The sequence below is a fragment of the Suricata suricatta genome, chromosome 16 (genome assembly GCF_006229205.1).
Source record: "Suricata suricatta isolate VVHF042 chromosome 16, meerkat_22Aug2017_6uvM2_HiC, whole genome shotgun sequence".
Taxonomy (NCBI): domain Eukaryota; kingdom Metazoa; phylum Chordata; class Mammalia; order Carnivora; family Herpestidae; genus Suricata; species Suricata suricatta.
In genome coordinates, this window is record NC_043715.1 from 33,581,398 (window position 1) to 33,596,705 (window position 15,308).

A 15,308-nucleotide genomic window follows, 5' to 3' on the forward strand; every position below is an offset into this window, starting at 1 on the left:
AGGAGGCGGTGCACAGCGCCAAGGTGAGTCCCGCCGCCGCCCCCGCCCGCCTTCCGCGGCCCGGCCCCCGCGGCCTCGTCTCGGCTGGGCCCCCCGGGCGCCCCCACGCCTTTCCTCCCTGCTCTCCGTGGGGGTACGCAGCGCAGCGCCGTGGTGGAGAGCGCAGTCTCCAGGGTCCATGGACCTGCGTTCTCCGCTTTCGAGCCATGTGACCTTGGGCTAGCGGTTCGATCCCGGAGCGCCTCAGTTTCCCCGGTTGCAAATCGGCGAGGACGAAAGTAGCTCTCTCGGAGGGCCGTCGCGAGGTTTGGAGTCGGTGGGCTGTAACGCGCGCAGCGCAGGGGCTGGCCCGGGGTGAGCGCGCCGCCGGTGCTGCCTGTTGTTCTCTCCCCCGCCCCCGGCCCTCGGGATGGTGCGCGCGGGGCCTGCTCGCTAGGCCCGCAGCCTCCTTGTCCACCACCTCCGCCAGCTTTCTCTTCCCAGGCCTCCAGGAAGGGGTTCTGAACTTTCGGGGGATTCCAGCCCCTTCTGAGAATCTGACAAAACTGTAATAGTAGCAAAATACGCAGAATGCAAGAAGAGATAGGGATGTTTAATAATAGTGGTAAAAAGTATTATTCCTCGTATCGAGGATCCCATTTATTTGATGGTTATAGCTCGCAGGACGTTATGCTGAACCCTTGGTACGGATTACCTAATGCAGCCCTTAAAAAAAAATCCAGTGAGGTAGATTTTATTATCTTCCTCTCTCTGAATTAACAGCTGGGGAAACTGAAACTCTGCAAGTGGTGACTCACCTTCTCTCAAGATCAGCACTTCAGGCTTATTATACCTACGCAACACCTTCCGCTACTCCCCTTCCTCCCAGAGTCGGGAAACTCACAAAGCGCGTATGTCCCCGTCCCAGTATCCAAGTTTCTCCAGGTCTTTCCGAAGTGGGGGAGCTGGGATTCAGACTTAGGGCCCTTGTTCTTGATACCTGTCTCCCAAATGATGAGCCCTCTGGCTGGGGAAAATCATCCTTTTTCTGGCATCCTACTTCAGGAATTTCACAGTGCTCTCAGAATTGGATCTGCTGTGACTCCTCTCTCTTAGATTAAAAAAAAAAAAAAAAACATATGGCCTATTTTTTTTTAATATCTTCGGAGAAGAGAGGACACTTAACCTGTATGATCTTTGTCCACAATGTAACTTACTACATTGTAGATGTTGACCACGTTTGCTTTCCTATGTTTAATTTTTTCCCTGACTTCTAATTTTTAAACTTCTTCCCAGTCCCCTCTTTTTTTTCTGCCCAGCTCCCAAATTTATTAACACTCACCGGGGCTAAAAGGTGTGGCATAACTTAAGTTTTATTAACGCTTCTGAAAATCTCTTGCGCGCATTCCTCTTCATTGCCTTTGCTGCGGTTAAGACCTTCATTCTAGGTATGTGCCCTCCCTTCCTTCTTTGCCCTCTCTCCAGCCCTTCCTCCCACACCCCCTCCTTTCATTATACTGACCTTCCAGGGGAAATCATTTTCCTGCCTTGGGGCCTGCTAGGACCTCCTGTTGCCTGTCTCCTTCACTCCCAAACTGGGCGTTTACAAAACGTTTACTAATCCAGTCCCACCTTATTTTCCCGATTCTCTGCCTTACCGACCCTCAAGCTTAAACCACTGCTGTTGTCTGACTAGTCTTACTGCTTTTACTGTGTGCTTCATCTTTTCCCAGTTCAGCTTTACTCGAGACTCACCCCAAGTGTAGAAAGTGCCTCTTCTGCTGTACAGAAAAACCTGGCATGTTCGGCCAGACCCTCCCAACTCCAGTTCTCTTGCCTGTCCTGCCACACAGTTTAGCCCAAGCTATTTGGAAAAGGTGTGTCTTACAGTATCTTGGTAGTAGGTGTCACCCACCCATTTATGTTTGCAGGTGTGTTACTCATATCCAATCCTCCCACTTCTAAGAAATCCTTTTTCTTTTCCCTTGAGACTCTTGGTTAAGAGTTGAATGCCCCACCTAGATTCTTTTGAGGAAGAGAAAACCATTAACTTGATAGGAAAGCTGACTTCACCATCTACAATATTTTAAGTTATGGAAGAGAAGATTTGGGGGAAGGAAGATTTTATTTTATTACTATTATTTATTACTATTATGCTTTTAGAGAGTGCGATCAGGGTAGAGGGTCAGAGGGAGAAAGAATCTCAAGCAGGCTCCACACTAAGCACAGAGCCTGATGAGGGATTTGATCCCACAACTCTGGCATCATGACCTGATCAGAAATCAGAATTCGGAGGCTCTACCAGTTGAGCCATCCAGGCACCCCAGGAAGATTGAGAGTCAATAAGATTTTACTCTGGCCGGTAGAGCCTCTAATTAAGATGAGGACAACTGTTCTGCGTCTCTTCAGGTAGTTTACTTTGTTTCCCTGCTTTTAAAATGTTAAATCATGGGGCTCCTGGATGGCTCAGTTGGTTAAGCAACAAATTCTTGGTTTCTGGACAGGTCACGATTTCACGATTGTGAGATTGAGCCCCACATTCGTTCCATGCTGGGTCTGGATGCTTGGGATTGTCTTTCTCCCTTTCTCTTTCTGCGTCTCCCCTGCATACACGTGTGTCCACTCTCTCTCTCTCTCAAAAATAAATAAATATTTAAAAATGTTAAATCACTGCATTTAGCTCATGCTAGAGTAGAGGAGAATATGGAGACTTTGTTCGTTAGGGTTCTGTTGGCCAGAGACAGGGGGCTCCAGGTAGAAAGTGATAATGTCCTGGGATGTTTTTTAAAAAAAGCACATCCTCTGTTGGAGGGGAAATTTGTTGGCAGAAGCAGCACCTGAACCAGGCTTTGAAGAGCCATCAAGATTCCCAGATGGAGGTAATTGTGAGCAAAGGTTAGAAGGCCCCAGACATGTGAAGTGTCTTGGTAGGAAGTGTCAGAGCCTCAAGGGACCCAAATGCCAGGTTAAGGCATTGGGCCTTATTCAGTAAGGAGTCTTAGGATTTTTGAAAGGACTTCTCTGAAACTCTACTTGGAAGCAGGAAGACCCAACTATGGAAGAGACTTTGTTCTGAGCTGGACATGGGTGGGTTACAAAGTTTTCTCTGAGATTTGGCAGCTGGGTGTATGTAGGGGTTGAGAGAGAGGTTAGTCCAGTATGATACATGTTAACAGTTGAAGTATGTGCAAGCTGTTGACTGTAATACAGGAGAGAAAGGGTTGCTCTGCTAAATTGATTGTAACGGATGAACAGGAGTTTTCCAGAGGGAAGAACATGTATAAAATCACAGGGTTATGAAATAGTGCCAGTTTACCACCGATTTTCCCAACTGTAAGAGGCCATTGGAGGGAGATGGGCAGAGGTGGAAAGGGGCCAAATCACAAGGCACTTGAGGAACTGTTGAAGAACGTGGCTTTTACCAAACAGGCAGGTAGTAGAGGGTCACGGAAGGGTTGTGAGAACATGACTGAAGCCATTAGACTTACATTTCTAAGAAATGTCTTCACTGAGAGTGTTTAAACACCCAAGCTTGTTCTCCTCAGTGTGGTCCATTGCTGGTTTGTGATAATACAAAGAAATTGGGGGCAATTAGCAACTTTTATAGCAATGTAACATTAACCAGTAGGGTCAGAGGGGCGATTGAAAGAGACAAACCAGTAGAGGTCATTGTGCATGGGGGGGGAGGGTCCAACAGGACACAGTTGAAGTAAGTGATGGCCTAAGTTATGGAATCCAAGGAGGTTGAGGACTGAATTTCAGAGAGGAAGCGGAGGTACTGACTCGATGCTGCCTCTTTCACAGAGAGATCAAAGCTATGATGCCTGGTGGGATCCTTGGAGTCAGGCAGTGGTGGGGAGGGATGAGGCCGTCGAGATCTCAGCCCTGAAAGTGAGAAGTTAGGACTCTTCGTTTAGCTCTGGGAGCCACAAATTCCGTGCTTCCTGAGTCCAGGCAGGGGGATGGTACATGGAAGTGGCTGGTTGGTAGGGAGGAACTGCTGAGTAATTACAGTGCTTGTGCCCTTTGGGAGAAGGTAACTAACTGCCAATGCTTGGTATTAGCCGCTTACATAGTATGGGCCAGCGATGTCTGAACTCATTGTCCAAGAAAAGCCACAGGTCTGGGTTTTATAATGTGAAATCTGTTTTTTTTTTTTTTACAAGGCAGCTAATTTTAATTTATGTTTTAAAAACCATGCATGCTGTGAATTAATATCTTGATAAAAATTTTGCATTAGTATATTCTTTTAAAAGTATATATTCTAAAAACAAACAAAAAGCAACTGTGCATGCTAAACAAAACATGTCAGTGGACCAAATTCAGCTTTTTAAGACCTCTTCTTTAGATACAGGAGACAGGATGTGTGAAGATAATGCTCTCCCTACTCGCCAGCACATTTGGTGGGAGGGCAGTTGAACACCTTAGTGGCCTATAATAATTGTCTCAGAGTAGGGTACCAATTCCTGCCTAGAGAGGGAGGGTGAGAGCTTGAAGACAGTGGCGTATGTTAGGGCAGACGCAGAGGAACTTTTGGAAGTGCATGGGAAAGAACAATAAAGGATTGGAACTGAAGTAAGAGCTAGGGGAAGTGAGATGGCCTAAATTTATAGCATCGCTTGGTCCAGAAATTCTCCAGTAGGTGATGATTTCCCCGCTCTGGGTGTTGGTGAAGTCGACACACCAAGCACTGAAGGAATCGAAGGTGTAGTTGAATAAGGGAGGATGGACCCCAGGAAATGTTTCTGAATGGTCAGCATTGTTTAGGCCAGGACAATCCAAACATAATACAAGACTCATCTTCTACTTTTAGTGAACTGCCAGCCAGAGGTTCTGGCAGGTAGAGGTAGAAGGGGCCTGATGAAATGTGTGAAGAATGAAGGAATAAGACCTTAGGCCCTGTCCTCTCCTAGACTCATGGAATCATGTAAATAGGGAAAATTCAGGGCAGATTGGAGAATTGTAGAAGTTGTCATCAGGGAGGAATTGCAGAGATCAGAATCTTGGACATGGAGGAATTCCGAGAAGCCAAGGAACAGTGCCTCCGTGGTCTGTGTGTGAAGTGGAAGTATCCCGTTTGACTTGAAGTGACACAGTAGAGGGGATGAAATGTGAAGCATCGGGAGATGGTACAGTGCTGTGGTCAGCAAGATCCGTAGCAGGGATTTGGGTGCTAAAGCTAACTGGTTGGTTCAGAAGCATGTCATGGAGACTAACAAATAAAAGAGGAGTAATGGAGACAAATGCCATGGCTGCTTGTACAGTTTGTCTGTGAACATGTAGGGTGTTAAATTTGCTAACCACCACTGCCCATCAGTTGGTGTATTTCAGGCATTACTTCATAGCAGTGAGTAGCCACTGTAAGCCATAGCCAGGACACTAATCTGGTGGGTTTATGGGAAGAATAATTTGGAGGACTGATAAATCTTACACATTGAAATTACAGTACACCCAACAAACTATGCTAAGGTAGACTGACATCTGATTAATTTTAATTTGTGAAGGAGAGAGAAAGAGAGTCATACGAAGAGTTGGTGAGTATCCTTTATCCAACTTTTGAGTTTTTACTTAACATATTTGTAGTGAAGAGAGGAAGAAAAATAAAGAAAATGGAATTCCAGTAGAAGTAGCCTATTACTACCTTGGCTTCGTAGGGTTAAAATGAACACCGCATGGTTTCATTTCCTTTTCTGTTGAGAGAGATTAGTACCTGGTTTCATGAATGAATTCTTGAACAGTAGATTTGTTCATGGAGAAAATAATTTGTAGATGTAATACTGGGTAGTGACTTGGAGTTTTTGTTTTGATTTTACCAGAAAGGGAGGCTGGTGGCCTCTTTGCATTTCCTAGAATGATTTTTTTTTTAAATGGTGCTTTTCAGTATGGTTGTGAAAATCATCTTAAGAAATGGTGGTTTGTTCAGTTTCTTTTTATGGTTAATATTTTGGGGTTATACCAGAATGTTGAAATCAGGGATACTCAACACTGGTTATACTGGGGTCAAAGTGATTGCTCATGACCATAGTTTCCTCTTCCCTGTCTACCAGTAATATTGTAGGGCTTAATCAAGTCAAGGACAACATCTTGTTCTGTGCTGGCTTTTTACTAAATTAATGTATAACTGTATAAAATATGCAGGCTTGCATTTGAAAAACAAAATTATGGGGAGGGATCCTTACAGTAATTAAAGAACTGTTTTTAAAAAAATAAGTTATGTGATATGGAAACAACAGGAAACTTCTTTGTTTAAAGAAATGGAATTATTTTTGTTTGTTATTTTAAGAGGTTCCTTTCAACTTGAGAAAGTTTTTTGTTCAGTCTTAGTGCTGAGTGAATTAGTAGTTTATTTTAATTGATGAATAAGGAGGTACATAGTAAATATTTTAGACCTTGTGGACTCTACAGGGTATGTGTCTTATACCCTTTTTTTTTGGTTTTGGTTTTTTTACAACCTTTTTGAAGATTAAAACAATTCTTACCACAGGCTGTACAAAAATAGTTTGGAGCTGGATTTACACTGTCCAGTTTGTAGCCACTACCACATGTGGCTGTTTAAATTCGTCGAAGTTCAATGAAATTAAATATTTACTTGTTCAGTTGCATTTCAGGTCCTTGATGGTCACATATATCTAGTGTCTACCGGTAGAGACAGTGCAGTTACAGAACATTTCTGTCATGTTGTCTAGAAGTTCTGTTGGACTTTGCTGCCCTGGATGTGAAATAATGCTTTATTGGGCCTCCTGGACAATTCTTTAGTATGACAAAATTTATTTCTTTTGAGAGAATGAGAGATGAGAGAAAGCATGAGTGGGGATGGGGCAGAGAGGGAGAGAGAATCCCAAGTAGGTTCTGCATTGTGTTGTCAGCACCGAGCCTGATGCAGGGCTAGATCTCACAAACCTTGAGATAGGATTTGACAACGTAATGGTGTTAAACTCCTTAAGAATTAAAGAGTACTCCCAAAGAACTGAGCTGATTTTAGCATCCTTCTTGTTAGAAGGTAAAAGATAATAAGTCTTTGTGACTGATTGCCCAGGGATCTATGGGAAACCCCAGGGATAGTTTAGGGGTAAAATGCTTTCGGAGTGGTATACTACACAGCAATAGAAAAGAACACATAATTGTTACTAACTGTACTAACTAACATGGTTGAATTTCAAAGTTATACTGAGTGAAAGAAGACATAGGAGTATATATTGTGTGATTCATACATGTGACATTCTAGACAAGGTAAAAAAATGTATAATTATGGTGAAAAAATCAGAATAATTAGAACAATTGGAAAAGGCATTAAACATAGATTGAGAATAAGTGATACTAAGGAATTTCTGTTCATTTTGTTGAGTGCCATAATGACATCATGATTATATTAGAAAGCTTATATGTGTATGTGCTTAAACTGCACTTGGTGTCTGACTCATTAGGAAATTAATGATGTATCTAAAGAGTATCCCTTAGTTAACCATTTACTATTAGTTCAGTCAAGGTCTTAAAGTTAACTAAGGTTATTATAATTATGTCTAATCTGACAACTGAATAGTATATAACTTCTGATATTGCAAGTTGAATATGTAAGCGTGGATTTTCATAATAATAAATATGACTAATCATGAATAATATTAGCTTATCTGACAGCAAGTCATCAAAGTTTAGGAAGTTCAGATGTGTCTCTTCATAGAAAAAAATCTTATTTTTTAAAAAATTATGCATGCATTGTATACTACACTGATGAAATCAGGAAATGGACATGTTTTTAAATTAGCATTAAAATTATCAAACTGACCTAAGGATTATTTTTATTATATGAATTAGGATTCTTAAACAAAAATGCTTTTGAAGTATTGGTTTCTATGAGTTTTTGAGATTTTTTTTCTTTGGGTCCTTAAAAGGCTAACATAAGTATTAGATGTTTAGTTTCTATATCTTCTTGGAATTCTAGGAATGCAGGTTTATGTAAACGGTTGTTATTCTCTATAAACCAAATAGAACAGAGGTTCTTTAAGAATCTTTTTCTTTTTTTTAATTTTATATTATTAATTTTTTTTAATGTTTTTATTTATTTTTGAGAGAGACAGACAGACAGACAGACAGACAGACAGCATGAGCAGGGGAGGGTCAGAGAGAGAGGGAGACACAGAATCTGAAACAAGCTCCAGGCTCTGAGCTAGCTGTCAGCACAGAGCCCGATGCGGGGCTCGAACCCACGAACTGTGAGATCATGACCTGAGCCAAAGCTGGACGCTTAACCGACTGAGCCACCCAGGCACCCCAAGAATCTTTTTCATCTAGGGGTTCCTGGGTGGGTTGATTAAGCTCCCAACTCTTGATCTGGACTCAGGTCATGATCTCACAGTTCTTGAGTTTGAGCCCTGCATCAGTGCAGAACCTGCTTGGGATTCTCTCCCTCTCTCTCTGCCCCTCCCCTCCTCTTGCGCATACACACACTCTTTCTCTCTCTCAAGATAAATAAACTTAAATAAAATTTAGAAGCTTTAAAATCTAATTATCTACCCCTGGAGTTAGGAAAACTCACACCATGAGAAATAAAGGCTTTTTTCATTCAGAGAGCTTTCAGTTTGGGTTCTGCAGTCTTAGCTACAGGTCAAAAATAATCCAAAAACACAAAACTCATCCAGATTTCAAAAAGGCTGTTCTTTCAGTGGTGCAGAGACGTGTTCTTACACAAACAAAAAAACAGAGAAGACTAAAACCAGATTTTTTTTCTAGTCTCTCCTCCATCAGCGAATAGATCTATTATCTACTGACAGATCACCACATGGTCAGACTGTAAAATCAGATTCCTGTAGTTTAGGTATGTGTATACTAAGGGTATAGCTGAGACTGACCTCATAGTGTGTACCCAGTGGTACAGGTGTAAAAAGGGACAGGTGGCCAAGAACTGTAAAGCAAAAAGAAAATCAGAAGAAAGAACAGAGAAATAGGACTAGTAAAATTCTGTTCCTGCTTGGGATTCATGCTGACCCAAAATGAGACATTGTTGAGTTTACACAGCCTATGTGGTCCTCTCTTGGGCCACTCATCTTAATAGTTTCAAGCAGCTGAGTCCACCTGGACATCTCCATGGACCCTATAAGCTGCCAAAGTGTAAATTTAAAAAAAAAACCACCCTATAAATGTGACTTTCCGACAGGTAACTCATGAATGAAGGAACCAGCAGGAATGTAAAACTGGTTCAGAAAACAATTGAAGATCTGAGTATTAATGTACACTAAAAACACAATTCTGAAATTTGTATGGAACCAGAAAAGATCCTAAGTAGCCAAAGCAATCTTGGAAAAGAAAACCAAAGCAGGAGGCATCACAATCCCGGACTTCAAACTGTATTACAAAGCTGTAATCATCAAGACAGTATGGTACTGGCACAAAAACAGACACATAGATCAATGGAACAGAATAGAGAACCAGAAATGGATCTACAAACGTATGGCCAACTAATCTTTGACAACACAGGAAAGAATATCCAAGGAATAAAGACAGTCTTCAGCAAGTGGTCCTAGGACAACTGGAGAGTGACATGCCGAAAATGAACCTGGACCACTTTCTTACACCATACAAAAAAAATAAATAAACTCAAAATGGATGAAAGACTTAAATGTAAGACAGGAAGCCATCAAAATCCTCTAGGAGAAAGCAGGCAGAAACCTCTTTGACCTTGGCTGCATCAACTTCTTCCTTCACAGTCTCCGGAGGCAAGGGAAACAATAGCAAAAATACCTCAGCAAAACTAAAAGGCGATCAACAGAATGGGATAAGATATTTGCAGACAGCATATCAGATAAAGGGTTAGTAACCAAAATCTTTAAGGAATTTATCAAACTCAACACCCAGAAACCAAATAATCCAGTGAAAAAAAGGGCAAAACACGTGAATTGACATTTCTCCAAAGACATCCAGGTGAATAACCCGACACATGAAAAGATGCTCAATATCACTCATCATCAGGGAAATACAGATCAAAACCACAATGAAATACTACCTCACACCAGTCAGAATGGCTAACATTAACAACTCAGGCAACAGCAGATGTTGGTGAGGATGCGGAAAAAGAGGATCTCTTTGCACTGATGCTGGGAATATAAACTGGGGCAGCCTCTCTGGAAAACAGTATGGAGGTTCCTTGAAAAATGAAAAATAGAACCACCCTACGACCCAGCAACTGCACGACTAGGTATTTATCCAAGGGATATAGGTGTACTGTTTCGAAGGGGCACAAGCACCCCAATGTTTATAGCAGCACTGTCAACAATAGCCAAAGATGGGAAGAGACCAAATATCATTAATGGATGAATGAATAAAGATGTGGGGTATATATATGTATGTGTGTGTGTTTGTGTATACATATACATATATATTCAGTGGATTGCTCAGCAATCAAGAAGAATGAAATCTTGCCATTTACAACTACGTGAATGGAACTAGAGGGTATTATGCTAAGAAAATTAGAAAAAGACAAATATCATATGACTTCACTCATATGAGGACTTTAAGATACAAAACAGATGAACATAAGGGAAGGAAAGCAAAAATATAAAATCAGGGAAGGGGACAGATCATAAGAGACTCTTAAAGTATGGAGAACAAACAGGGTTACTGGAGGGATTGGGGGATGGAGGACATGCTCAACAGGGAAGGGGCATTAAGGAGTCTACCCCTGAAATCATTGTTGCACTATATGCTAACTAGCTTGGATATAAATTAAAAAGATAAAAACAGGATGGTGGAGTAAAACTGCTTAATTAGGTACAGATTAGCTTACATGTTTAAGAGTGGAATAATCATAATTTTTCTACAAAATGGAGGTAATTGGCATCTCTGCTGGACAAAAAAAATCTACATTTTAACATATAATATCATTGCCCAAGCTCTAATGAATGATGAATAGTGTGTCAGACAAAGGTAAATTTCCCGGAGAATTAAATACTCTTTGGGAGAGCTAAAGAGAGTGCTTCATTGTGATTAAAAAGGCTGTCCTTTTGCCTTATATAGAAGTATTTAATGGCTCAGTCAGTTAACATCCGACTCTTGACTTCTGCTCAGGTTATAAACTGATGGAGCACCACATCGGGCTTTGCACCAACGGCTCAGAGCCTGCTTGGGATTTTCTCTCTGCCTCTCCCCATGCTGGTTGGCTCTCTCTTTCTCTCAAAATAAGTAAATAAACATTTCTTTAAAAGTATTTAAAACTTTTCTTAACATTATGCAAACTATTAAAATGGAACCCCACCACACTTTTGGTCATTTTGGCCACTTTTCTCTTTTATAGTTTACCCACATCATTGATACTAGGCTGATGTCAGCCTGTGTTCTCAAACTTCCTAATTTGTTTGCAAGTGTATTTGTTTTTGAGAGTTATTAATTAGTCTAAGGTTCCTCAACAGTGGCACTATTGACATTTTGGTCAGAAGACTTTGTTGTGGGGGGTTGTACTTTGCATTATAGGATGTTCAGCAGCATCTCTGACCTCTTCCCCCAAGATGCCAGGAGCACCCCATCAGTTGTAAAAACCAGAATGTCTCCTGACACTGCCAGTGCCACTGGGAAGAACAAAATCATCCCTGGTTGAGAACTCCTGTGTTAAATAACCAAGGCCAGTCCCCCCCCCCACCCCCCCACCCCCCGCTGTCTAGTAGAATTGTGATAAATGTTGTAGTTTAAATAATGAGATAACTGTTGTATGCAGGAAACATTAACATCTCCCCCATCCCGTTCTTGGAAGGTGATTTTTGGATGAGTGTAAGGAAAGAAAGGTTTAATTAGGCTGCAAAAATAAGAAAATGTACCAAAACCCAAACTACAGAGGACTTTAAATATGGTTATGAGGATCTTGAATGATTAATCATGCGCAGTGAGGATCTTTAGAAAGTTTTTGAGTAAGGAAGTAAAACCGGTGTGCTTTCACACATCACCGGGGTGTTGTGTGATAGAGGGTGTCCTAGGGAGTGTAGTATGATAAGTAAGACAGGCAACAGGAAGAAGGGTTTAGAGTTGGTTGCAGTAATGCTCCTCCTATGTGACCAGATTTGTCAGTCTCGTGATGAGAAGGAAAGAATGTTTTGAATCTGGGCAACTGTGTTTCAATGTCAAGGGAACTTGCACCAAAGACAAGTGGAGGAGAGCTGTGGGCGCTGATTCATTAAGTTTGAGGTGCTTTTGAGATAGTCGAGAAGTGCCCAGGAGGGGATGCATAGTCTGCAGCCTTACAGTATTAAGGGCGAGAGATGGAAATTTGGAGTTACCACCATAGATGTAAAAGTTACGGTTGGAACCTGAAGCATGTGTGAGTATAATTGAGGGAGAGTACCAGGATGGAACCTTCAGGAAGGCATACATTTAAGGTGCAGTAGGAAATAGGAACAAAGGGTTTGGGGAAGTTGTGAAAGATAGGAAGTAGACAGCTAGTGGTATCTCCGAAACTTGTTAAGGAGAAGCTGATCAACAGTATGGTGCTGTGGAGATTCCTAGTAGGAGATTGCAGAGAAGGGCCCTTTGCATTTGACAAGTGTGAAGATGAAGACAGAGATGGAGCACTCCCAAGCACAGGCAGTGGGTCTGCAGGAAGTGTTCTGTGCGGTCATGGAAACCCACACAGGTTTGTATCATAGGTGGGCAGGGATAAGTAAAAAGGGAGTGATGAAGCAAGACCTGGGAAAGGGGCATAGTTTTGAAACAGAAGAAAGGAGAGCAAATTCATGAAAGATGGAATTTTTTAGATGAAAAAGGAGAAGCAGTTGAAGGGCTTCACAAATAGCCTTTGAGCTCTGATGAAATAATTTCTTTTACTGAGAGTGAGAAGAGTCACGAAATGAAGTTTGGACCTGAGGACATTATTTGGGTAAGAGTGTAGAATGAATTCATCAGGAGAGCTGAAAGTTTTGGAAGCTGTAGAATTTCAGAGATTTACAGGTGTAATGGGAATGAAGTCTAGGGTAGATACTGAGTGTGGCCTCTGGTCCTGTTTCCAGAAGTATACTCAAGAGTGAGCAGGCAGGAGGTCCTTCCCTGTGGAGCTGGTACGGCACCCCTCCTGGCAAAAACTTGGTAGACATTTTAGAAAAGAGATTGAAGAGAAAGATGGAACAGAAAGGAAACGTTGAAGTGCATTGGAAAAATGGCTAATATGATTATTAAGAATTGTATAGCAATATTGTTAATGCAGATAGCCAGATAGAGACCTAAAGTGGACTTGTTACAGATTTGTAGATTAATGGTGTTAAAAAGCTTGTTTTTTCAGGGCGCTTGGGAGGGTCAGTTGGTTAAGCGTCCAACTTTGGCTCAGGTGATCATCTCGTAGTCTATGGGTTTGGGGCCCAGGTCAGGCTCTGATTAGAGCCTGGAGCCTGTCTCAGGTCCTGTGTCTGCCTCTCTGCCCCTCCCCTGCTCAGGCTCGCACTCGGTTGCTCTGTCTCTCAAAAATAAATATACCTTGAAAATGCCTTAAAAAAGAAAAAAGCTTGTTTTTTTCTAAAGCTTATAAGGTATTTCTAACTTATACATAGTCTGTAGGACATAAGTGTCAATGTCTAAAAATTGTATTACTCCTACTTTCTTTTCTCTTAGAGGAAATATACACCATGGTTTATTCAAGAGTCTCCTAAATATAAGAAATCTTCAGAATCCAGAAGTGTGCAGCTAGAGATGAGCACTACTAGTCTGAATTGTTCTGGAAATCTGTCTGTAATGTATTAAGAGTTTCCTTGCCTGCATAGTTTCTGTTTTCTCCATGATTTGTAGTTCTCTTGTGTATCTTCTGTCATGTTGTGCCAGGGTGCAGTTATGCTTCTGGCAGCTGCCAGAATGTGTTAGAGCTGCACTCAGCCTAGCTGATCTTGAGTTGCTATGGCTTTTAGCCATTATGTCTTCCTTAAATTTGTTTTTGCACCCGGGCTGTCAGTTGTCATTTGCTGTTACGTGCTCTGCAGGTAGTGCACTATGTTATACCTTCTGCACTTTGATTCAGCTGCTCCAAACCATGTGTGACCTGGGAGACAAGCTGACAAAGCCCTCACATGTGTGGCTGTAATAAGAGATGGTTGTGATGAACTGTGTGTGGAGAAACCTTTCCCCAGGTCAGACCCATAGACTCTTGAATAGCCACTTTGATCTTTTCTGTGTTTTGTTTTTTACATCTGCATTCTGAATGGTACAGGTTGCCAGGAGCTTCTTTATGGATTCTTGAAATGTTGCAGTAGAGTTGAGAAGAACTGAGTTTTTAGAAGGTAGAATAACAAAGTCATTTTGCTATATGTAAAGGAAGTTATTATTATATGTATTAGATGGTCCCTTCCCCTCTTTTTTTCCCAAAAAGCCTGAGTAAAGTAAAACAGAATATGAACATTGCAGGATAGGGGAGACAGTTTTTGATCAACATTCAAATGTTCAGATACCAAATACAGCCAAATGCAAAGGATGCTTATCAGTGCAACCGATGGTCAGACATCTAGAATGTAGTTAACACTGTAAACTTGTACACTTAATTGTCCACTTCTGAACCTGAATATAAAAATCAATTGTTGCTACTTAGTAATTCACAAGAGTAAATTATTAATGAAAAAATTGAGTCTGAATCTCAGGGGATAATTACTCATTTCTCTTGGGAATACACACACACACGCACAGAGTTTTGTGCCTGTTAGTACAGCTCTCCCTCAGAACGATGCAGTTAATCTTTCAATAGTGGTTTTAGTTATTTGGGGGATAATGTCAGACAGCTCTGCTTGTATTAGGCACTTATCTGCCAGTCTTCCTGGTGCTTACACACTGAGAGTCACAGGAGCCCTCCTGAGGCCCTCTATGATCATCTCAGAGGATCTAATTTTTACTTGATTTTTTTTTCTCTGAAAAATAGTAATCCAAATAGTATCTGGATGTATCCCTGAGTATATCACTTGCTGTGAAATGACTACATAAGCAACTAAAAGTAAATTGATTTGTTTGTAAATAATACTTCAGATTCACAATTTTGTGTAGGTTCAGTTGTATAAAATTAAGTTTATAAAAACATACGGACTTTTATGATTATCATTAAACGAATTACAGATGGGAAGTCTCTACCTTTGCAATTTTGCTGTGAACCTTTAACTGCTTGAAAAAATAAAGCTTATTTTAAAAACTTGAAATCAGAATTATCACTAGTCTTTGCCGTTACCTATCTGTCTCAGCATCCAGTTTAATTTAAATTTTTTAGTTGCATAAGGTTGAGAACATCCTAAATCATACAATTAATTAGTTACAGCTCTTCCTGTAGATTATATCTCTCCAGAAAAGTAACAGAAATAATGGAAAATGGTTGTTTGAAAGATGAATCACTC

The 15,308-nt window shown here is 41.1% G+C and overlaps 1 protein-coding gene across 1 annotated transcript in view; it reads left to right on the forward strand.

The window, feature by feature from the left end:
- Positions 1-2: 2 nt before the first annotated feature.
- N4BP1 (NEDD4 binding protein 1) overlaps positions 3-15,308 on the forward strand; it is a gene marked incomplete at its 5' end in the record, with an annotated part of 51,533 nt that continues 36,227 nt past the window's right edge. The window contains one exon of the mRNA XM_029924247.1: positions 3-23. Within this exon, the coding sequence (XP_029780107.1) occupies positions 3-23 (21 nt within the window). The remainder of the gene's footprint in view (positions 24-15,308) is intronic.